This window comes from Meriones unguiculatus, chromosome 20, assembly GCF_030254825.1.
Source record: "Meriones unguiculatus strain TT.TT164.6M chromosome 20, Bangor_MerUng_6.1, whole genome shotgun sequence".
Taxonomy (NCBI): Eukaryota; Metazoa; Chordata; class Mammalia; order Rodentia; family Muridae; genus Meriones; species Meriones unguiculatus.
Genome location: NC_083367.1, coordinates 49,012,232 through 49,026,085, shown reverse-complemented (window position 1 = coordinate 49,026,085; position 13,854 = coordinate 49,012,232). Strand labels below are relative to the sequence as shown.

At 41.8% G+C, this 13,854-nt stretch overlaps 1 protein-coding gene across 1 annotated transcript; it reads right to left on the bottom strand.

The window, feature by feature from the left end:
* Window positions 1-1,159: 1,159 nt before the first annotated feature.
* LOC132649468 (small ribosomal subunit protein eS6-like) lies at window positions 1,160-1,999 on the bottom strand. The gene has a single exon (XM_060373232.1). It carries the CDS (start codon window positions 1,963-1,965, stop codon window positions 1,216-1,218), a length of 750 nt encoding a protein of 249 aa, XP_060229215.1. The 5' UTR covers window positions 1,966-1,999; the 3' UTR covers window positions 1,160-1,215.
* Window positions 2,000-13,854: the final 11,855 nt, after the last annotated feature.

Below are 13,854 nucleotides of genomic sequence, written 5' to 3'. Positions count from 1 at the left end.
AAACAAAATATGATTCTATGATGTCTTAGCCAGTAAGAATAACGAGTGCAGACAACGTTTCAACAAGGAAGAGCTTCATGAACCTTTTCTGGGAGTCCTATTGGAGGATGAACTACAGCTTAGAAGGGAGTAACTAGAATAATTACAGTAAAGCAGGGAGAAAGCATGTAATGTGTTTGGATGTAATAAAATAGAATGCCCTGTGGATAAGGCACTATTGCTGATGACAGCACCGACACGCTCCCTAAACACAGAAAAGTTGAGATGGTGCCTACTTAGAGCCCTCACCATTTCAGCTAGTGATCATGGGACTGGGAGGTACACTGCATACTCAAAGGAGAAGAGCAAACCCCAACCCAGATACAAGCCCTTTCATCTACAATGTGATCTGCCTGCAAGATATCCTGGTGCCATAGTGGCATAAAGGCTGTGGGAGTAACACCAACCAAGATCTGAAATAAGGCCTGCTCTGTGGGATGGAACCAATACCCAACACTACCTGGATGGGCAAGAACCTGAGACTACATAGGATAGGGGTCTAGGGAAAACCCAAATGCTACTCCTCTGCCAAGGAAGCATAAAAAGGAAAATGACTCCTTAAAGACATTTTGCTGTATTTGTACATCCGTGCCTTGCTCAACCATCAATAGAGAAGCTTTTTCCTACAGCAAATGAAATCAAATACAAAGTCTCAAGGTCGGATAATGTGCAGAGCATGACAGAACTTGAAACAGTCAGCCCTACACAGGATGTGTCTATAAAAATCCCTCCAACAAGGACTCAGGGAGCCATATGGAAGAGGGGCGGAAAGAGTGTAAAAGCCAGAGAGGAGAGAGACACCAAGGAAACACAATAGGATCAACACACATGAACTCTAATCTTAGGCAAAGGGCCTTCACTTCTCTGCCCCAGATGGGGTCCTAGAGCTGAGGGGAGAAGTGGGCACATGCCCTTATCCCTATCCCAGAAGTTGGCTCCAATTGATAACCACTAAGTTGCTGCCAAAAAAAAAAAAAAAAAAAAAAAAAAAAACACAGAGGTTTAAGTAAAAATTAAAAAAAAAAAAATCTCTTTCTTACAGAGTTGTCCAGAAATCAATACTGAGAGTCGCAGGAAACTTCTACTTCATCAAGCTAGCCAGGGACTCTGGTTCTGCCTGTCTTTTTTTTTTTTTTTCTTCAAGGTATGATCATTTATTTGTTCATTCTTAAAGACTTATTTTTGACTGGACTCAGACTTCAAAGTAGAAGCTCTCAGCGAGGACAGCCTACGTCTCTTGGCAATCTGTTCTTGGCGCTTTTCTTTGGCTTCCTTCATTCTCTTGGCCAAAAGTTTAGCGTATTCTGCAGCTTCCTCCTTGTTCTTCTTAGTACGCTGTTTCTTCAGAGCAATACGTCGGCGTTTATGTTGCAGAACACGTGGTGTGACAAGACGCTGAATCTTGGGTGCTTTGGTCCTGGGCTTCTTACCTTCTTTGTTTAAGGGCTTTCTGACAACATACTGGCGGACGTCATCTTCTTTAGAGAGATTAAAGAGTTTTCGGATTCTACTAGCTCTTTTAGGCCCCAGCCGACGAGGCACAGTAGTGTCTGTCAGTCCAGGAATATCCTTCTCTCCTTTTTTCACAATAACCAAGTTGAGAACACTCAGATTGGCATCCACAATGCATCCACGAACAGATTTGCGCTTTCTCTCTCCAGTTCTCCTTGGTCTATAACAAGAATGCCCCTTACTCAGCAGCAGGCGGACCCTGCCATGGGTCAGAACACCCTGCTTCATGGGAAAGCCTTGTTTGTCATTCCCACCACTGATCCGGACCACATAACCCTTCCACTCTTCACCCAGGGCATCGGCGGCTACTTCAGTGGCCATGCGCTTCTCATAGAACGTACGAAGCTTGCGCTCATCGTCCACTTCAATGAGTTTCTGACAGCCGGTGGCAGGGAAGGAGATGTTCAGCTTCATCTTGACACAGCCGACGGCCCAGGAGGCGCCACGGAAAAACCTGCCTGTCTTAAGAGCTGGATATGTTTGTTGGTATGGCTGTCTTATGATCAAAATGGAAGTACTACTGATTTGAAAGAATCCACTGATATTAAGTGGATTCTTAAACAGGAAAATAGGAAAAACAAACTCATGGAGTGAAAAATTATAGCCAGAATTTCTAAAGACACAGGACAAAAGGCTAGACAAGAGAAATAACCATAGTCTAATCGGTCTTCACCATAGCTTGCCACTGTGCTGAAAAAAGAGCCATCCAAAGGACTGGAGGAAACACCTATTGGTGTTTGCATAAAATGAAGAATCATTCTATTCTCAATACCCAGGGAAGGAAACATTATCACACTGTGTACCAAGTAAAGTACATACAAGGCCATTGCCTTCGTATTAGAGATGAAGATAGCCATGAAGTAAGGCTGCTCTGGTCCTGCACAACCAAGTTGAAAAACAAGATCCTCAAACCTCAAACTTTTGAAGTAGCTGTGCCCCAGACAAAAAGTTCAAGAATATTCACAGGAAAAAACAAAAACAAAACAAAACAAAAAAAAACAGCATTGTTAAAATTCTCAATATATAATGAAATAAAAAAAAAAATCAGTAAGTCAGTAAGTGCCAGAAGGAGAGAGAAGCAGGGAAATGTGGCTCAAAGTAAAGAGAAAAAGTAATAAATTGAAATTGATTCAGAAATGAGTGAACTTTATGGACAAGGTAACTTATAGAAGAAATAATTTATTTTGGCTTACAGCTCCAGGGAGTTAGAGTCTATCCTGGCAGGGTGGAGGCATCTGGCAGGCATGGCAGCTAGAGCAGGTTGCTGGGAGCTCACACCTTGAACTGCAAGTTCAAAACACAGAGAGCCAACTGGAAACGCAGAGAGTCTTTAAACTCTCAAAGCCTGCCTCCTATAACATATGAACTCCAAGGCCACACTTCCTAAATATCCCATGACGGCACCACCAAGTAGGGACCAACTGGTCAAACACATGAGCCTGTGAGGGACATTCTCATCCAAATCACCAAAATATGCAGGGGGTAAAAATAGCGTGTGACAAAATAAAATTAATCACGGAATCTAAAAATATTGGTGGAGATAATGAGGTGTAGAAAAAAATGACACTTACCAGAATGCACTATAGATAGGTATGAAATTGTCTCAAAAGACAAAATTTAATTTAAAAACCATTACAGTCATTTTTAGTTGTTTTTAAGAGAACTTGTTGTTACCAAAAATTCTAGAGGCTTCCACATGGAAGCAGAAATGGGTAACAGCATCCCCCTTTTAGCAAACATTGTAAACAGCATCTGTTACCGAGTTATCTCAAGGACAGCGTAAAACAGAGGAAGCTGGGAGTCCGCTTCCCAGCCCACAGAATGGCAAACGTGGTCTCTGAAGCCTGATACTGTTAGAAATAAGTTTATTACAAAAAAGTTGAAAAAAATTATGCCTGCTTCTCAAAAAGTTATTAGATATCACTAGTGTTGTTTACAAAGCTCTTCAACAAGGCCCCTCTGGAATCACCTACTGACCCAAGTCTCACTGCCTGTTTTGTAACAGTAACACTGTTTTGTAACAGTAAAGCGAGGCAGTGCACAGAAAAGTGAGAACTTGCAACTCACATGAGCCTGCCCATGCCATAATCGAAGCTCTTCAGAGGCTGAGAGTGGAGAGCATTGTGGGGCTCAGGACAACCTGGGCTACCTTATTGGACCCTGTTTCAAAAGAGGAAAGAAAAGCGAGAAACGGTGTGGGGCTAGATTTGATTGGATGTGATTAGTATAGTTGTCCCTCCAATTACAAATGGTCTAAACGTTTGTTAGAGTCGAATCTCTTCTAGAGATCCTGTTTTGTGAGCCTCAAGCTAGCCTGGGACACTGAGTCTCTAGCTGGATGAAGCTTAATTTGTTTACATATGTGAGAATTTGTACTTTATAATAAAATTACTGATAATGAAAAATTATGGATGATTGAAAACTTACAGCTTCCTTTGTTCGTTTGCCTCTCAACTTCTTTCAAACATTTTGAAAATGTTTAATCTTGCCTTGTGGTTCAGTCAGGGTATCGAACCTTCTACTTCTTAAAAGTCCAAAACTAGGAGAAAGCCAAAGATAGAGTGTGTGCGTGCGTGCGTGTGTGTTTTGTGTGTGTGTGTGTGTGTGTGCATGCACGCGTGTGTATTGTTTTGTAAGCTGAGGTTTTTCACTTCAAACAAACTCTGCCTTCACTTCCTGCTCTTCCTGCCACCACCACGGACTCCTAACACTCCGGGGTCTCTCTGATTTGAAGAGTAAAACTGCTGGCTGTCTAAGCAGGCTGGAAGGTATCCTTCCCAGGCCATTTCCGCAGCTCACATTCCATGGACCCCAGAATATCAATGTCTGTGTCCGTGTGCCATGAACACCCTGCAGTCTTTATCTGACTGAATGGTACACGGGTAGTGATGTCAGAGGATTGGCCATAGGCGGATTTGCTAGCTTTAGATGAGAACTGACATGGCACAAGTGACCCTGGACATCAGAGGCTTCCAACCTACTATGTTCTTGATTAAAAAAAAAAAAAAAAAAAAAAAAAAAGATGTGCTATGACAAATTATCTTATCTCCAAAAAATCGTTTTATTTTGAGGTCCTTAATACTCATTATGAATGATTTCTGTGATAATATAATTATAAATGTGTAGACCTTTTTTTTTACACTCTTTATTTGGGTTCTTCCATCTATATCTCCCTTCCAACCCTTATTTCACCCTAATCCCTTCCAAACCCCCAACACTAGGTAGGGGAGAAAGAAGGTTAGAGGGGAAAGGTTGAGTTCTCTTTGACCACTTCCTGCTGATTAGGGCATTGAGTTCCTTGGGGAGGGGTGATTGATTAAATAAAACAGAATGAGCTAATGGTGAGATGAAGCTCTTTTAACTAAATGCAGGTTTATTGGAAGCAGTGAGGGAGGGAGAGGAAGGAGAGCATGTGCAGGGGCGCAGGAGAAAGGGCAGAAAAGTGGCATCAGAATCAAGATGTCTGGATTACATAGTGAAGGGTCTCTGGGGGAGAAGCCCTGACCCTAGGTAGAGGATAGAGAATGGCAGTGATGTCCTGCAGCCGGTAGGGACATTAACATGGATCAAGACTAATCTTTATCTAGTCAAGATATCGCCAACTTCTTCTTCTTCTTGAGACTTTTCTCTCAACCACCTGACAAAACAGCAACAGCCGCAGCAGGAGCAGGAACCAGTAGGAGGAACAGTCACGCCTCCTCTCTTGGGGCTCTGATCTTTTTATACTTCAGCCCTGCCAGATCACACACAAGATAAATAGTCTGCTGCTATGGACAATGTGAAGCAGCCGCGTATTCTACACTTGGGATCAAAGCAAAAGCATGTTTACATAACATACATGGGTTTTTAAAGACACCAAAACTCTCACTACATAAATGCCCTTCTTGGGAAAAACTAGCTTGTGTTTTTATCATGGCAAGAACTCAGGAACATTTACACCACATAATGAAGAAAAAAAAATCCCTAAAATTGAGAATTACTGGGGAGGGTATAGAGTCTGTGGATGGCTTGATTTTTTTTTTTTTAAGGCTCGTTATAATTAAAATGTCACATTGTCTTCTCCAAACACAAGAACAAGAGCTTTCCTCCAGAGATGATGACCTTTCTCTCAGGGCTCTTGTAGATCTACATGTAAGATGAAGCCTGTACATTATGTAGAAAATAGCACACATGCAATAAAAGGCGAGGCTAGGTCAATCATGGATGCTTTCACCCACTTATCCTGTCCCTGGACTCTGATGTCCATGTGCCATTGTTTGAGAAGAACAATATACCTCATACAGAGGACAAAATTGCAACAAAGGGTCAGCCATCATGGGATCCTAGAGTTCTCTGTACCACATGAATATACTATCAGCCTAGTAACACATGACAGTGAAAGAAAACAGGGCATTGCAAAGAGTATGGGAGGGAAGAACAAGGAGAAACACAACAGTCATGTTCTAGGGAAAAATAGATTTTTCTGAATGATGATGATTACATTTCTAAAGTCTAAGATCTCCATTATATGCAAAGTGTTCACATAATGTACCTTGGTAAGTGTCATGGTTGTGGAGCACTGAAAACATTGGTCTTCTAATGTTCTTTGAAGTTCTGGGTACCTTATCCTAAGTGAGTGGCAAATACATCCAACTTTAACCACAAATCTCTCAGTCATAGTAACATAAAAAGCAACAAAAAAGGGCTTTGTGCCCTCACAACTCTGATGTGGGCAGAGTTGCCTGGTGCCTGCAAATAGCAGCTTCACGGCACATCCCACCCTGTGGCTCTGTCATGTCTGCTGATCCTTATCTGTCCAGATATTTGCTGTATGTAGTATATATGTATGTATGTATATACTCATATTCTGTGCCTAAAACCCATTGCAAACAAGTAATTCAGGGAGGAGTAATATATGAATGTTTGTACCTTGCATTTTCCTGATGCTTTGTTTCTACGCAGAACATAATTCTTTGCTCGCCAAAGTCAATCCAGAAGGACCATCGGTTGGTTATTCCCAGAATTAGCAGGTATTTCTGCCCTGAGTCAAAAGAGGTCTTGAAGAATGTTTAGCCACATGAACAAAAAGGGCATAAAACATTCAACATGTACACATCACAACTGAACACCAAATTTGTAATTGAAGTGAATCTCATTAAAATCGGAGTTTGGGTCATCTAACCCAGGAAAGTGTTTCTGAGATTGTTAACTTACACTTTCTAGAATGTGATGGTTTCTGACATATACGGACAGACTGAGGCTATCTGAAGATGCTGTAAGCAGTATAAGAAAAGGAGGAATGAAAGACAGAGATAAGAAAGATAGAAGCGTGAGTGCCACTTGAGATGTATAACCTGGGTCTGTTCGGTGGACTGGATTTGCTCTAAGGATGTTTTGAATCTACTCATGTATAAGCCGGACCACATAATTTTATAATTCTCTGATTCTAAGAAGGATAACATTTAAAAAGGTATTTCTAATAGTGGGAGATTGGCACAGACCGATTTAGAGTCAAATATTGATTTTAATAGTTATTCACCATATAGCCATGAGTGCAATAGTGAATATACCCTATGTTTTGGTGTTATCTATAGAGTGAGGATTATAAACGGTCCAGTCTTTTCATCGTATGAGTATTAAGGACACAATTTATATAAGTGGATGCCCTAGCCTTGTGTCTAGCAAATAAAGACTCAACAAATATCTCTTTTGTTCTCCTGAGTCTACCTTCTCTGTGTTGGTGGGATGAAGTCATCTCTTCACCCATGGGTTTCAAAAAGCTGTACTTGGGTTGTATATATAAGTTATTGACCCCAGAAAACCAGCATAATCCAGGGTGGCTAGAAATCCCAACATTCCAGTCAGTCTCGAAGAATCACACCCATTTCTTTCACGTGCCTTGTAGATCTCAGATCCATTTATTGTTTCCTCCTATTCTGCCTCATTCCTTAGAGCGTAGTACTATCTACCCTAGTCTTCCTGGTAGTTTTGATAGATTGGTTATCTTGGCTTTCAAGTAAATCTATTTTTTTTAACTTTTTAGGAAGAAAGTTTCTCTATGCCCAGGATAGCCTTAAATGTATCTCTCTCATCTGTGAACCCTGGCAGTGACCACAGGTGTGAGCTGCTGGCTCCTGACTTCAAATGCCTCACTGTCAAGGGTCCGTTTCTTCCCATGTCAAACTTGAGCATAACTATGTTGACCAAGAAGGTTCTCTCTAGATGTACCAGCCTTCCAAGAACCCCGAACTAACAAAGACAATGTGGACTAGTCCCCCAAACTCTGAAAATGGAAGAATCTTATTTGTAGCCTCAAATGCCTGATTATATTCTTGGAAGAAAAACAATTCAATTAAATATAATTAAAACTCTTAAAGTCTTCGGTTACCTGCAGTTCTTTCTGTGTGTTTGTGTTGGCTCTTCAGGCGGGGTTGATCCTGCCTGCTCGCAGTCCAGTCCAGCTGCTCCAGTGCCCTTGATGATGTCACAGGTTCTCGCCACCATGAGCAGCGACTGAGTGCAATTCCCAGCAGGTTTTTCTGAGACTCTACTTTAAAATGAAGTACATAAACATACGTTTTCAAGGGGTTTATAAAATTAAATAAATACTCGTATATTTTTTCATGAGAAGCAATAAAATCTAGCTTTCTAGGAATCTATAGCCTTACAAGACCCATTTATAGTCAGTTCATCCCAAGACTATTTACAGGGTAAATTTTAACAAAGTGTGATGTTGTATTATCTCTTTATGCTTTTCTAATACAAAACATGAGTTTCTTATCCAAAGACTTTAAAAATGAATTCAATAAAATTATAATTGTAGAATTTCTATACTATACTTTCTCTCTTTTCCTCAGCTTGCTTTTTGGTAATGATGCTTTATCACAGCAATAGAAATTCTAACTAAAACAAATACAATATGGCACGTGTATGTCACACTATTATGGGAATGTGTCCTAGAGCAAAATAGTAAAGGTTATAGAAAACGCAAGTTGATTTAAGCAAGTTTCAGGCTGGAAAGCTGGCCGCTATTCACTTTTGGAGGCACTTTTTAAGTGCCTTTTCTATCCTTATGTCCATAGAGGATTAAAAAGTAGATACCAAATAAGTTGATATACTCACAATCATACCACGCTTTTCCAGTTAACAAATGCTAGCTGATTATTCCTGAGGCATCCATACACCTATCTTTGTGTATCACGCACGTAACTGTGGAGTTATACGTATGTGTAGATATGGCTTGAGTGGCATTACTTTTTCTTTATTTGGTGTTTTAATAACTCATGTGGCCACCCTTTGTCAGTCTCCGGGTGACATCACAGTCTAACAACATGCAGAAATCAAAACAAAGTTTGGTTTGCCCATACGAACACTGGGATATGGTTACCAGGTCAGACGAGCACTGGGAAGGAGACGAGTCTACACCGGAGAGGGCTTTAGGGAAGACCCCAGTGGCAGGTGCTTGCCGTGGGAGCCCTGTGCTAACTTAGGCAGGGCAGCCTGGATATGGCTCAGGGCACAAGTGTGGGCATTTAATTTTTTTTTTCTCAGCCTGTGTGGCTCCAGGTGCTGCATGAGCCTAGAACCACAAGAATGGCCTAGTTTGGAGAGCCCTGTGGGACTTCCACTCCTCTATTCGCAAGTTGCTGTCCTGGGGCTTCCTTCTTCAGGCCTGTTAGAGCATCCAGAGAAAACTTACCACCCTCATACAAAAGTACCATTGAAGGTGATCATGAGTCAACTGGAAAACACACGCCACACTTTCTCAACTTGTTTCTTTCCGTTGCTGCGGACCAGAATGTCTTAATTTGGATCTCCACTCAGTGAAAGAAGGGCATCGTGTTGACAAGCATCTACATGCGGACCTCAAGGTGGGGAGGAAGCCAGTTCATTAGGAGCTGGATTTCTAGTGAATACCTTTCAATAAACAGACTGCGTTCATGAGGATCATGGAGTTAGGTCATACTTATTTCCTACTTGCATGACCTTTGGAGGCTCATGATGAGGGTTGGGGCTTGAGTGTGTAGAAAGGTTGTTCTGTCCTCAGTGGGAAATCCTCCACGAGCACGAGAAGGTAATTCTTATTCTCCAGAGAAACTAATCCTATGCTGCATGTTACATGCAGTATATACCTATACCTTGGTAAATAAATGCTATTGGTTCAGAGAACTATATGCAAACAGTAAAGAAAATACTTTCTGGAAGAGTGCAGAGGGGAGTTTGCTTCTAGCTCATTCTTTAACTGAGCTGTGTAAAGCACAGGAAGGGATTCTGAAGGATCTATCTGCCCCCTTCCCTACCTCCCTCCTTTTCTCTCTCTCTCTCCCCCCTTCCTTTCCTTTCTTCCTTTCTTTCCCCCCTTCCCACCATGTCTCCCTCCCTTCCCTGCAGTTTCTGAGATGCCACTATACCATGAGAAATCCACTCCTTGACATGACAGAAAAAGCAGTTGTACAGCAGAAATGGTATGGTCTGTTGCAGCAAATTACAGGTTTCCCTTTCATGTTCAGCATAAGAGGCGGCCTTCTTGCAATTAGCTACAGCTGGCTAAAGAAAGACAGCATGCATCTGCGGAGAGATCAGACCGGGGCCAACTTGTGTTTTCTGGCATATATCACTATAGGAATAGAAAAGGAGGCCTGATTGTTATTCCTGAACATGAGCCATTTTTGAAACTTGTACTTCCCCCTTCCGAATCACCAAGACAGTATTCCATTTGGGGAAATTAGATTTATAGTCATGGTCGACCTGCCTCCTAAGGTCACTTGTTATGATTAAAGAAAAAAATAACAAAGCTGAGAGCCTTCTGCTGGGTTCTTGTCTTAATCCTTGCAAGTTGCTTTTTTTTTTTTCCTCTGGAGAACCCTAATCTATTGCCTGCTCTGATTTATACACCTGCTATGCGCACAGTTCTCTGACTGGTACTTCATACTGTGATTTTTAGAGTACTGAAAGAAAGACGACTGGGCAGTTTTCATAGCTTTGCTGTTGATCGCTGATGTTTTTCACGATCCATTTTCTAGCTTGTATGTGACAACCTGTCAGAGCCATCAGGAACTATTCTAGTTTTATGTAATGCAAACATGTCACTCCACTAAATAAAATACATAAAAGTACATTGTTGTATGTGACACATAGCAAAACACAAGGATCCAAATCCTGGTGCTTAGCCTAGAAGATGGGCAGAGATATTTCTTATTAACCAAGGCACACCCGTTCCAATGGTCCACTTTTTCATGAGATTTTACCGGTGCGTGCTGTGTAAAAGAAGTTAGGCTCCAGGGAATCTGTGACTTTTTCCTCAGAGTTATGATTTCAGGATAGCAGACTTTTAAAATCATCTCTACATTCAGAGGCACCTATGGCACCATGGTTCTTAGTTCAAGAAAACCATTTTCAAATGAGAGGAAATGCCAGGAGACCTTGGCCAAACCACGAGGGTGTAACTGTTAACATTCGTATTCTCACACTGTGGAAGTCTCTGCAGAATTAATGACATTAAGACATTTTCAAATCGTAGGAAGATAAAGAGAGTTTTCTGTCTCAGTGTGGTTTTTTTTTCCTTTCTTTTAAAATATTTTGTTGTCGTTATTTTATTATTTTATAGGTCTGAGTGTTTCACCGGCATGTATGCCTACACATTGTGTGTGTGGCGCCTGTGGAGGTTAGAGAGGGGATCAGCTTCTCTGAAATTGTGTAGGCCACCATGTAGGCGCTGAACGAAACCTGGAAGATCGACAGGTGCTCTTAGCCACTGAGGCATCTCTTCAGCCTTTCGTTTGGTGGCTTGACGGTGTTGTTCATTGTGCTCGGGTTTTTCTTTTGTCTCTTGGGTATGTGTGTATGGGAGAGCAAGTTCACACGGAGGACGGAGGGCCATGTCGGGCATCTTCCTCATTCTTTTTCTACTTTATTTTTTGAGAGAAGTTCTTTCACTGAACCTGGTGTTCACAGATTCACTAGACTGATTAACCCCAGCCTGAGATTCTCTTCTCTGCCTCTTCAGTCCATGGAGTTCAGGGGTGTCTATATGTCTAGCATTTTTGCTGGGGATCAAACCCAGCCCCCCCCCCAAAGCTTGTATTGAAAGCCCTTTAACCAGGAATCCTTCCTCCCCCCAGCGCCCTCCATTTTTCTTTTATTTAACACAGAAATAAAAACTATAATAAAAATCATCTGTAATTACTGATTCCTCCCAAATTGGTTTAAAAAAAAAAACAACAACAAAACAGTAAAGCTACTGATGTTTAAAAGGGGAAAAATAACTTGACAGTTCAGCTGAAGATCAGAGGGCATTTGTTGAGATGTCTCCAGAGTATTTTTCTGAAGATTTATTTTTAAAGCTGTGCTTAAAAGTAAAGAGCCGCTTCCCAGCGTCCCTCCCTTGTGTCGCAACCAACCTTACTTTGCCATCAAAACAAAGGAAACCATTACCATATTTTTGTTTCATTAGGTTTAAGAGAGACTCATACAGAGAGGACACATTAAACATTTAAATAGCAAATCACTATTACATGCTGATTTGAAAGAGAAGGAACCAGGGTGTTTGCCCAGACAACAAATTTCTATAACCTCAAACCAGTAATTTGCTTAGAATGTGCGGCTCCCTTGAACTGGACTTCCAGACTCCTGGTGTAATGAGCAGCTTAAGTGTGGATGGAAACAGGTTGGGGCGGGGTGGCAAGGTCTTCAGGCAAGCTTTTCAAGCCTGTGAGAACCAGCAATGTCTCTTGAAACTTTCAGACTCTTCTTTGCTCCCCTCAGAGATAAACTTTGCTCTTAGCGGAACAGGCTGGAGAATCCCTCCCTGTCCCAAAAATTACATTCAACAGGTATCGATTTAGTAGACTTGATTCCCAAGGAAACTGTATCACTACAGGGTAACAGTAAGCAAAAAAACTAGTTGTAAACAATCCAAATAGCAAACATGGCTTTTTCATTTTTAGAGAAATCAGCAGTTTATTATCCCCAGATAAGTCCAAACTAGATGCCAGGAGCACACTCTACCCACAGTACTCGTAACGACCCAAAATGTGTCTAGACACTGTTAAAAAGTTCCTGGTTAGGAACCTCTGGGCTTCTTGGTGGTGTGAGCATGCCCAGTAGGGCTAAGGAGCAAAGGAAGCCAAAGCGTGTCCAGGGGAAGGGTTGGAATTGATTTTACTGGGATTCCTAAGACACTGCAGAGCTCTTTCCTTTTCCTTTTTCTTTTTCTTTTCTTTCCTTTTTTTTTCTCTGTGACTGAAAGGGGAAGTCTGGAAATTCTGCAAGGAGAGGGTGCAGAGGGGGATGAATAGACAAGGCTGGAAGCAGAGAGAGCCATTTAAAAAGACTTCAGGGTAAGATGGAAGATAAGATGCCTCACCTGGGAAGTCAAAGAGATAATATGCAGTCATCTCTTTTCTGGAAAGTGATTATAATGGCAAATGAACTCATCAGGCCAGGTGAAGGCTCCATGGGCAAGCAGGTGTGAGCAGCTGTGACTCGGTACCTGCTGAATCAGCGGCCCTTCAGGACTCAGGCAGCCTTGTAAAAGGGGAAGGGGGGCAAGGAAAAGGTAAGAAACCAGAGGAAGGGTTGGAATGCTCTCGAGCTACGTCTCCTTGCCTTGCACACATCCTGTGGCAGCTGCTCTGAGGTCTAGCTGGGAGTACTCGTACAAGACCTGCTGGAGATGAGTCTGTGAGCATTCTGGCAAAGGGTGAAGGGACTCAGCAGGCCCTGTCCTTCCTCAACAATGTATGAACAGTTAATGGCTGCTGGGAAAGGGAGAGACAGTTTCTTCAGGCGTGTAGCCACTGGTGAGCTGTGCCAGCTTCCATAAATAGCCTTATCTGAACATAATAGGTCATAACACACACACACACACACACACACATACACAAATGTGAACATAGAAGAGGACAGTGTTTGGGAAAAAGGAGATCAGCGGGTGTGAGAGGGAGGCAGAGCAGTGATGTGGGTGAATATGATCAAAATAGATTACGCATACATATGGAAAGATCATCATGAAACCCATTATTAGGTATAAGTGGTATATGCTAATCAAAATGTTTTTTTTTTTTTTTTTTTTTTTTTTTTAAGGCTGTCACTGATCTTCAAGCAAGGGATTGTGGTTGTGTGTGGCTACCAAAGTAGTAAAAAGTGATCAGATTCAGAACATAGTTCGAGGACAACCAGGGGGGTTTTCTATCATAGGAAGTTCTTGAGACAGACAGGTATCAAATGTCCGTCTGCAAGCAGAAGAGTCAAAGTGGCATTGATCTTGATCGGGATGAGAACTTCAGCAGAGGCAGATGAGTGGGCAGAAGATAAGGGAATTTA

Excerpts from the sequence above, each read along its gene's own strand:
- LOC132649468 (XM_060373232.1), bottom strand. The coding sequence starts at position 1,965 with ATGAAGCTGAACATCTCCTTCCCTGCCACCGGCTGTCAGAAACTCATT.